Below are 11,094 nucleotides of genomic sequence, written 5' to 3'. Positions count from 1 at the left end.
CCCGGCAGCCCGTGGGACGCCAGCTGCTGGACGCGGGTAGCCGTCTGAGGTGGAGCTGCGGGAGGATGGAGCCGCTGAAGGTGGAAAAGTTCGCAACCGCCAACAGGGGAAACGGGCTGCGCGCCGTGACCCCGCTGCGCCCCGGAGAGCTGCTCTTCCGCTCGGATCCCTTGGCGTACACGGTGTGCAAGGGGAGTCGTGGCGTTGTCTGCGACCGCTGCCTCCTCGGGTGCGTATGGAGCGTCCTCGCCCACCTGAGTCGCGAGCCGTGTGGGGTGCTGGGGGCGCCGGGCGGGCGGCAGCCGCGGGACTCCTGCTGGAAGGGGCTGCACAGGCAGCTTGGCGGTGCTGCCCCTGACGCGCGTGTGCCCGGGGGCGGGTCGCGGCTGACAGGCCCCGCCCGGACACCCCCCTAGGTTGCCGCAGCGGGGTTGGGGAGGGGACCCAGGCTCAGCCACTGCCCCTCAACCTCGGTTGCGGTGGAAATGGGAAAGCCATTGGGCAGGCTTAAGGGGGAAGCGTTGTGCCGGGGGTAATTTTGCTGGGAAACGAAAAGTCTGTGTCCTGGACAGGCTTCACTGGTGCGGCTGTGGAAATCACAAGTGGCGGGCGTGGGGGTGGGTGGGAGCTGGGATGTGTATAAATCAGGCTCCCCTGCAGAGGCCCCGCCGGTAAAGCATCAGGCTTGCAGGAGGTGGAAGAATCTTGATGTTTACAGTGCACCTGTGTGGTCTGGGTTCTGTGTGGCCTGGGGATACGAAGATGAACGGGACCTCCTTAAGGAGCTGATCAAGTGAGAGAGATAATTACAGTGTACCAGAAGGGCTGAAATAGAGGGGCAGTTAATGTGCGGTGGGAGCATCAGACACGGGTCCCCCGTGTGCTGTGCCATTTGATGGCTGTGCAGGCATGTCTAACTCTTAACCACCTTTCTAGACGCAGGGATTCACGTGAAAGTGTTTTGGAAGCCTGGACGCACTGTGCCGATGTAAAGTGCTATGTGAAAGCAATTTATGGAAATGCGTAACATACATGAATAGTTACAGGACTTGCATTCAGTCAACAAATATTATTGAGCTTCTGTGTGCGAGGAAGAAGAGTTCTGTTTTGAGATGAGAGCGATGATTTTGTGCATGGCCGCTTTTCAGACCTGCCAGTCTGAGATTTAGGTGGGTGGAAGTGGGACGGTAAGTGCAAAACTCATATCTGTAATTTGACCATTATTCTTTGTTCTCATTTGATCCATAGTTCAGGAATATGACTTTGCATTTTAAAGCTCCCAGATAATAATTTTGTCTGTTGCTTTCTGAAGTAATGATAACAGCGAAAACATCTGTTCGGGAGAGTGCAGCATCTTGAAGTTTTTGTAAACTGTGTGGTTGAAAACAGTTCGTTCCTTTCAAGATAGTTCTTGGAACAGAAAAGTTTTGGAATGAATAAATGGTGACAAATTGGCAATGGAATCATTAGAGCTGAACTTGAGTCCTGTGACACATGGAATTGTGCATTTCTGAAATAAACTACACAAACCCTTTGTGGGTGAGATGCTTGTTGATTTACCATACTATTTCATTAGTCTCATTCGTTTTTCCTGTTTGCAGTAACTGTGGGGGTTTAAGCAAAAAAGGAATTTCATGAAAGAGTATTGGGGGAGTTCTCAGTGTTGCTTTAAAGTCTGCCAAGACTTGACTGGACATGGGCTGAAACCAAGTTAGGATTGCACTGCAAAAGTAGTTGGGCCTGGGGTCTGGGGGGTATATCACTTCTGTTGCCTGACAATATTGGATTCTGCAGTACGTACCATGAACACCATAGACACTGGACCTTGGTGCTGTTGCTGCTGTTGCTCCTTGGGAAACTGGCTGTTGCTGGAGAGTTATTCTCTCAACCATTCTTCTTTGTGATATTAGCTTTTATTCAGAGTCCTCAGTGAGTGTCTTGGATTGGCTAAACTTAGGTCACTGCCTGCACCCTAGCTGCAAGGGAGGTTGAGAAGGTATTTAGCCTTTTTGGCTTTTAAGATAGAAGGCAGACTCGCTCTACATCCCACCGATAGTTATCCAGTGGGGAAATCAGCAAACGTAAACATAGAGGGATATAAGTAAATGCTAAGCATCTAAACAAAACAAGCTAAACATATTCTTCATAATGACTAACAAATACTTATTATTTTACACAGACACAAAATATTTGCACTGATTTTGGATTGCCAGGATACACAGTTCGCTTGTGTTGTGGTAGTAGTTGCTCTGTTTGAACACTCCCATTTTAGTGGTTATAGTGTTTCTAAGAGCCTGGCTGGGAATCACTGCAACCTGAAAACAGTGTTAGGGAAATGTTGGTGCATGTTTGATGCAGTTTTCTGCCACTGTTGAATGCCTGTCCTTGAGGGATAGATTTCTGTATTACTTATCATCTTGTAAGTAAAATTTGTTTCTCTTTATTCACTGTCCATTGTGAAGTCTTTGAGAATAGTGCATCCTTTCAATTTTTGTAGCCCCAGTGTCTAACACATAGTAAGCCCTTAGTTTTAGTATGAATGTCTGGCAGAATTTTCCTCCTAACTGTCCCTGTCCTTCTGCTGCCTTCCATCTGAATTAAGTATGGAATGAAAATGTTAGTTTGGGCCGGGCGCGGTGGCTCAAGCCTGTAATCCCAGCACTTTGGGAGGCCGAGGTGGGTGGATCACGAGGTCAGGAGATCGAGACCATCCTGGCTAACACAGTGAAACCCCGTCTCTACTAAAAATACAAAAAATTAGCCGGGCGTGTTGGCGGGAGCCTGTAGTACCAGCTACTCGGGAGGCTGAGGCAGGAGAATGGCGTGAACCCGGGAGGCGGAGCTTGCAGTGAGCCGAGATCGAGCCACTGCACTCCAGCCTGGGTGACACAGCAAGACTCCGTCTCAAAAAAAAAAAAAAAAAAAGAAAATGTTAGTTTGTAGCAATTAACAGTTACATGGGAAAGGAAAAATCAAAATAGAATTAAAAAAACAGATATTGATGATAACTACAGTCATGCACTGCGTAACGACATTTTGGTCAATGAAAGACCACATACATGACAGTGGCCCTGTATGACTATATCATTTTTTAACTGTACCTTTTCTGTGTTTAGATAAGTTTAGATACACAAATACTTACTATTGTCTTACAGTCACCTACAGTGTTCAGTACAGTAACATGCGGTGCAGGTTTAAAGCCTCAGAGCAGTAGGCAGCACAGACAATACCTGCTAGCCTAGGTGTGTAGCAGGCTCTACAGTCTAGGTTTGTGCGAGGATACACCATGATGTTCCCGCAACAATGAAATCACCTAACGACATCCTTAAGGGATGCACAACTCTACTTCCTTAGGCTCCAGAAATAATGGTTACCAAGTTTTACACAATTTCCTTTGCGCTAGAGCTGTTTTGATGAGTAGCTTTAGTTCTGTATTCTTGTTTTTTGTTAATGGAGAAAGGTGAACCTGCTTCATGGCTTATCTTACCTTTTTCCTCTCATTAAGGAATGGCTTCTGGTTTTTCATGTGCCTAGAAAAGAAAATGAAGTATGTAAGTCGTAGAAAGAGTAAATAGCAATGAAATTATAACCTGAAATCACTTTTTTTTTCTTTTTTTTTTAAGATGGAGTTTTGCTCTTGTTGCCCAGGTTGGAGTGTAATGGTGTGATCTTGGCTCACCGCAACCTCCGCCTCCCGGGTTCAAGCGATTCTCCTGCCTCAGCCTCCTGAATAGCTGGGATTACAGACCACGCCTGGCTAATTTTTGTATTTTTAGTAGAGGTGAGGTTTCACCATTAGTCAGGCTGGTCTCAAACTCCTGACCTCAGGTGATCTACCCGCCGCAGCCTCCCCTAAATGCTGGGATTACAGGCGTGAGTCGCCGTCCCCGGCCTGAAGTCACTTATATTGTTCTTCTGCCGTTGCATGCATTTTTAATTTGACGGAGGTAGAACTGGTTGATTGACAATTGGGTGTGAGTTATGTGTATTTCCTGTTTGCTGTGGTCAGTGCAGCACATAAAATTCCATTGTTATGATTGTATTTGTAAACCTTCTCACTCCCTAGTGTAGTGCTCTAAGTCTAATCTTTGTTATATCCCCAGGGCCTACCACATGGGAGATGTTAATCATTCAAGGATTAATATTTTGGGGAACTTTAAGTTGCTGTGTGTTTATCTTTGGTTTTCTCAAGTTCCAAGTTGCCTGCAGCTTCCATATCAAGAGTTACTTCTGGCCAACTCTAATGATCGTTTCTTCTCTAGGGTAAAGAGAATAGCTCATCCGGCATTAAGGCTGAGAATGAGGCTTAGTGCCTCCCAGGAGGAAGGAGGATGTAGACGTGTCATCCCTTTCAGTCCTGGTGGATTGTGGGAAGCGGGGGGGACAGAGGCAGGGAAAACAGATTGTGAGAAATATGTGTTCTGATCTTTCTTGGCTGGCTAAAGTTCTAGGGTTAGGGTGGGGGTGTTAAATGGGTTGAGGGGACAGTAAACAGTAGAAGGCCTTTCGCTCTGCTCCTTATGTGGAATCTTGAGAGGAGATGTTATGCAGGTTAGTGATAGGCCAACACGGGCCTATAGCACATCAGTGGTAGAAGGAAGTGGCTAGGTAGTTGAGTTTGTGGTAGCAGGGGATTCTGAAATGCCCTCATACCACTGTGAAGGAGGTGGAGGAGCTTATTGGCCTAGTGGAACAGCTGGCATCATGACAAAAGACTGTGTGACTATAGACTGAAGGTCAGTATCAGACTGCAGGGATGACAGCCAGCATGACATCCTAAAAGATGAGATGGGACCAGTTCAGCCATAGGACGTGATTACCTCCTTGCAGTAGAGACCAGTGAGGATCCAGAGAAACAGCACAGATCCAAGGTCTTCTTGCCACTGTTTCTTCTAGGATGTCCGATAAGACCTTGGAGGGAAATCTACCCGAAAGCAACCATTTAAACCAGCCCAGGTAAGGAGTTAAACAAAGTCTGAGTATTAACTGGAAGAGATTGAGATATTGTTTGACAAGTTTTAAATTTCCTGGATATTTATTAGATATTCATGAGGAATATTAGATTAATTATAGAAAACATGGTGCATATTCAGGAGACAGATTAGATCAGTTATAGAAAATAAAGCAGGCTGGGCATGGTGGCCCATGCCTGTAGTCCCAGCACTTTGGGAGGTCGAGGCAGGTGGATCGCTTGAGCCCATAAGTTCAAGATGAGCCCGTGCAACGTGGCAAAACCCTGTCTCTACTAAAAATACAAATAATTCCCCGGGTGCATGCCTGTAGTCCCAGCTACTCAGAAGGCTGAGGTAGGAGAATCAATTGAGCCCAGGAGGTGGAGGTTGCAGTGAGTGGTGATCACGCCACTGCACTCCAGCCTGGGTGACAGAGTGAGACCCTGTCTCAAAAAAAAAAAAAAAAAGGCAGCTGCATTTGAGTTGCAGTGTGAGTAAATGTGACCAGGCAATAAAGGGTAATAACTCACTGTGTTTGGTGAGATGATGGAATCTCTCTTGGCCAAAGACTGAACCTGGGATGGAGACGGGAGGGAACATCTTCGTATATGAGGGTAAGAAGAAGAGGTGCCAGAAAAGGCAACAGCAGTGGTGATTGAAAAGTTTAAGGACAGCTAGGGAAGTGGTTGCTAAGTGACTCAGCCTTAGGAGAGATTGGAAATAGTCTTCTAGGAGAGAAGCATAAATTGCCTCATGAAATGTAGGATTGTTGAAAAGTGCTGAGGGTCTGCTTAAAACTTGTGTTCATTTATTTAAAGTGGGAACGGTTAGTTGGGTCATGTTTCCTTCCTCTCCCAATTGCCAGCTGCTTCGCTATGAGAACTGGATTGCTAGGTTAGCATGATGGACGGAGAGAGGGGACGGGAAGTTGAAGTTGTAGGCAAGGGAGGGTGTAATTGTGGATCCTGGTTTCTCAGGTAGGGAATGAGGTCGTAAGGAAGGTGATGGCCAGTGAAATGTGGCGGAATCAATGGATTAGAGGTCTTCATGTGGTCAGAGAAATGGTGAGTGGTCAGATAATGGGTTGACTTGATATGTACATGCTTAGAAGTAGTGTGTGTCTTGAAACAACAAGGTACGGGGTGTGGCAGAATGTGGCCAAGGTAGGGAGTAAGAAAAGATTTTTGGTCAGGAAACCCAAAGGCTGAGGTGTTAGTTGAATTTTCGAAATACATGAAGTTTCTAAGAATGTTAGACATTGGAATGAATAGTTTCAGCAAAGGCAGAATTCCCACATTGGCTGTAATAACCCAAGGTTTTAGGGTCAGTAGAGTAGAAGAGGCTAGTGGAGACAGGGAAGTGCTTACCTCTGTGAAAATGATGTAAAAAGACATTACTGGGTTTATGGCTGATTTTGTGAAATATGGTTAGCACCAGGCGTAAGTGAATTGCTGTAGTGTTAAAGACTCTTCCTTGGAGGACTTGAAGGTGAAGCGACTAGCAAAATCATTTCAAAGAGCAGAACCTTGAATGATGGCTTGAAGTAGGATTTGCAACTTCCTGGGCAGTGGCTAATGGGTCTAGGATTTGGAATAAAATGAGGTGGAAGAATTGATAATAATGTGGTTTGGGAAAGGACTTTATGGATGTGACTACATTTTTCTTTTTAAGTGGGAGTCATAATTCCTGTTTCTTCTGCTGCTTCCTTTTCTTCTGCAAGGAGGTTTGGGAAAGGGCTTTATGGCTGAGCCCTGGTGAAAACATTTGGTCCATGTGAATGCCACAGCGGAGGGCGCTCTTAATCAGACAGGATGACCTGCTTTGTGGATAGCAAGTTGTTCTTCAGACAGCCTGGTGCTTGCTCAAAAGGCTCAAGAACAGAGCAACCATGGGGACAGGGCTAGAGGCTGGTGCCTGGAACTCAACAATACAGACTTCCCCTCATGATAGCCATGTGGCTTCTGCTGGTACAGAGTGCCCAGTTTGCTACCAGTAGTAACTGGTCCTGATTCCCCCAATGGCAACACATCTTCAGGACCAGCCAGCCACCTCGTGTCAGGCTTTTGTGGTAGAACTTTTTTGTCATGGAGGGGTCAGTTGGAATATCAATTTTTTTCCTGCACTTGGATTTGTCTTCCCTGCGTGTAATACCATCTCTAAGATCCAATGAGAATCTTCGATAGAGCTGTGATATTCCCCACAAGGTTGCCTCTGACCTTCACAGAAAGAATTGGAGCAATGGGCTAATGCTTGTCGTTTTGACTGTTTATGTTTGCCGATTTCCTCATTGGATGACTATTGGTGGGATGTAGAGCGAGTTTGCCTTCTATCAAAAAAGTCAAAAAGGCTAAATACCTTCTCAACCTCCCTTGCAGCTAGGGTGCAGGCAGTGACCTAAGTTCGGTCAATCTAAGACGCTCTCTGAGGACTTTGAATAAAAGCCAGTATCACAAAGAATGGTTGAGAGAATAACTCCAGCAACAACCAGTTTCCCAAGGAGCAGCAGCAGCAGGGTCCAGTGTCTGTGGTGCTGGTGGTACGTGCCGCAGAATCCAGCATTATTAGGCAACAGAGGTGATATAGTCCCCAGCCCCAGCCCCTGCTCTTAACATACTCTGGCATTTAAGGCAGCTGGTGTTATAGACCAGTGGTTCTCAGACCTTTTTGTCTCTGGACCCCTTTTTATGCTTTTACAAATTATCAAAATGGATTTGATAGGGATTTAAAAAACATTATTGAGAGTGCTGACGATGTTTTGTTTATGTGGGTTTTATCTATTTATATTTACTGCATAAAAATTAAAACTAAGTTTTGAAAATACCTATTTAAACATAAATTTAAGGCTGGGCGTGGTGGCTCACGCCTGTAATTCCAGCACTTTGGGAGGCCGAGATGGGCAGATCACATGAGCCCAGGAGTTTGAGACCAGCCTGGCCAACATAGCAAAACCCCGTCTCTACTAAAAATACAAAAATTAGCCAGATGTGGTGGTGCGTGCCTGTAATCCAGCTACTTTGGAGGCTGAGGCAGGAGAATCACTTGCACCTGGGAGGTGGAGGTTGCAGTGAGCTGAGATTGCGCCACTGCCCTGCAGCTTGGGCAACACAGTGAGACCCTGTCTCCAAAAAAAACCCAACAACAACAATAACAAAAAAAATATATATATGTGTATGTGTGTGTGTGTGTATATTTGTTTGATTCCTTAAAAAGTTGTTAAATATATGTAAATTTATTATGATGTAACAATTTTTTAAGGAATCAAACTATATTTTCTTTTTTCGAGATGGAGTCTCACTTTGTTGCCCAGGCTGGAGGGCAATGGTGCAATCCTGGCTCACTGCAACCTCTGCCTCCTGGGTTTAGGCGATTCTCCTGCCTCAGCCCCCCGAGTAGCTGGGACTATAGGCCTGTGTGTATTTTTTCAAAACAACGAAAACTTAATGAGAATTGCATTGCTCTACATTTTTTTCATGTCTCTCTAAAGTCAGGCTTAATCAAAGACCTTTAGGTCTGGGTGTGGTGGCTTACACCTGTAATTCTGGTGCTTTGTTAGGACGAGGTGGGAGGATCATTTGAGGCCAGGAGCTCACAACCAGCTTGGGCAACATAGGGAAACTTCATCTTGTTAAAAAAAAAAACAAAAAACAAAAACAATTATCTGGGTGGGATGGTGTGCACCCTTGTAATCACAGTTACTTGGGAGGCTGAGGTGGGAGGATCACTTGAGCCTAGGAGGTCAAGGCTGCAGTGAGCCATGATCATGCCACTGGACTCCAGCCTGGGGGCATACGCATCCAGACCATAGCATCTGGTTCATCTTATTTTTTTTCTATTTAAGATAAGCAAGTATATATGTGTGTTCTTATTTTCCATTCTTATTTTTGCACTTGCTTCTTTAACTTGGTGTCTACTGGAACTCACTCTCTTATCAGCTCATGGAGCTCTTCCTTATTCTTTATAACTCCATAACACTGTATCCACTGTGCTCTCTAATTTCCTCTGTGTGGATATTTAGGCAATTTCCAGTATTTTGCAATTGTGCATATTGCTGTAATGAATAACCTTGCATGTGTGTGTGTTTGTATTGTTGCTGGTGTATCTTCAGGGTAGATTCCTCAAAATGGGATTTCTGGGTCAAGGTGTAAATACCTATGTGGGGTTGTACCATTTTGCATTCCCACTAATGATGTATGTGAGTACTTGTTTCCCTTAGCTTTGCAGCCTGAGCTTTTGAATTTTTGCTAAGCTGATGGGTGAGAAGGGGGATCTTAGTAGTTTTAATTTGCATTTAAATTGCATTATGGGTGAAGTTAAACATCTTTTCATGTGTTTAAAGGCCGTATTTATATCTTTTTGTGATTTGTGTGTATTTATCTTTTGCTCATTTTTCTTGTTTTTTCCTTTTTCTTTTTTTTTTCCTCTAGAGACTGGGGTCTCTCTGTGTTACCCAGGCTGTAATGCAGTGGTATGACCATAGCTCACTGCAGCCTCGAATTCCTGGGCTCAAGTGATCCTCCCTCCTCAGCCTCCAGAATTTTCTGAGTAGCTGAGACCACAGGTGTGCAACATCATGCCCAGCTAATTAAAACAAAAATTTTTTTTTTTAGAGATGAGATCTCCCTAGGAGGCTATCTTCCCACTCACTTTGAGATTCTTTTGGGGGTTCTCTGATTTGATTTTACATTTAACTGTATATGCTACCATCTGTAGCACTTCGTAGATCAAGTTTCAGATGATTTTCCATTTCTATCTGGGAGTTCCCTGTTCTCTCTTAATCGGATGTGATGCTCCCTCTAGTGGACAATGGAGTAAAAAGCATACAAACATTTTTCAGAAAGGCAACTCATTTTTTAGCCACTAAAACACTATCTCTGAGTGGTCTCCTTCATGAATCCCCTTTCCAAACTGTTCTTAGCCTCTGACATTTGCCATTAACTCTTATTTTGAATTAGACCAAAAAAGGGCAAACAAGTTAAATTTTGTCACAAATATCTATATAAAACTCACTAATGAAATAGCACTGGTCAGATTTACATGGTATAGTGGCTTATTAATGATGACCATGTTTTTCACAAAAAGAGTTGAAACCTATGTTTGAAACTAGTAGTTTTACTTGGAGTTGGTATGCTCTGGAGGGAAAATTGTGCTTGTTGATCTCTTTACAGTTTATTACTGCAAGATTCTGTGTAAATGAGTTTGTCCCCTAGTTTTTGACATAATAATTACTTGTTAGTATAGAAAAAAATAAAGGCCACTTGTGGGATAACCTTGTGTTTTATATCTCATTCTACTATTTGAAAAGTGAAAATGGACAGAGCCATTACTAGTTGTTTAAATACAGTACAATCAAGAATGTTTCCTTTTTAAAGTTTACTTGTTGCCAGTTTACTGTTTTACACATGGCCTATTCATGTTTAGTTTTAAACATTTATTTATTTATTTATTTATTTTTTGAGACAGAGTCTGGCTCTGTCCCCCAGGCTGGAGTGCAGTGGCACCATCTCGGCTCACTGCAAGCTCCGCCTCCCGGGTTCACGCCATTCTCCTGCCTCAGCCTCCCGAGCAGCTGGGACTACAGGTGCCCGCCACCACACCCTGCTAATTTTTTTGTATTTTTAGTAGAGACAGAGTTTCACTATGTTGGCCAGGATGGTCTCGAACTTCTGACCTCGTGATCCGCCCACCTCGGCCTCCCAAAGTGCTAGGATTACAGGCTTGAGCCACCGTGCCCGGCCTAGTTTTAAACATTTAAAAGCATTTATAACAGTAGGCTAATATTGATCTTTTTGTTTGTTTGTTTGAGACAGAGTCTCACTCTGTCACCCAGGCTGGAGCGCAGTGGCGTGATCTGAGCTCACTGCAGCCTCTGCCTCCCGGGTTCAAGCGATTCTCCCCCCTAAGCTGCCTACCTCAGCCCTCTGAGTAGCTGGACCACAGACGCGTGCCACCACCCTGGGCTAATTTTTTTTTTTTTTTTGGTAGAGATGGGGTTTTGCCATGTACCCAGGCTGGTCTCGATCTCCTGAGCTCAAGTGATCCCCCTGCCTCAGCCTGCCAAAGTGCTGGGATTACAGGCGTGAGCCACTTGCATGGCCAAAATGTGTATATTTGTAATATATAAAAATTGTTCATAAATTGATAA

The 11,094-nt window shown here is 44.6% G+C and overlaps 1 protein-coding gene across 1 annotated transcript in view; it reads left to right on the top strand.

The window, feature by feature from the left end:
* Positions 1-11,094, top strand: part of SMYD3 (SET and MYND domain containing 3) — a 739,205-nt gene continuing 728,111 nt past the window's right edge. The window contains exon 1 of the mRNA XM_032137675.2: positions 1-229. Coding sequence (XP_031993566.1) covers positions 66-229 — 164 coding nt within the window. The 5' untranslated portion in view covers positions 1-65. The remainder of the gene's footprint in view (positions 230-11,094) is intronic.

Source organism: Hylobates moloch, unplaced genomic scaffold, assembly GCF_009828535.3.
Source record: "Hylobates moloch isolate HMO894 unplaced genomic scaffold, HMol_V3 SCAFFOLD_18, whole genome shotgun sequence".
Lineage (NCBI taxonomy): Eukaryota > Metazoa > Chordata > Mammalia > Primates > Hylobatidae > Hylobates > Hylobates moloch.
The sequence above is the reverse complement of the archived record's forward strand: the minus strand, read 5'-3'. Positions and strand labels throughout refer to the sequence as shown.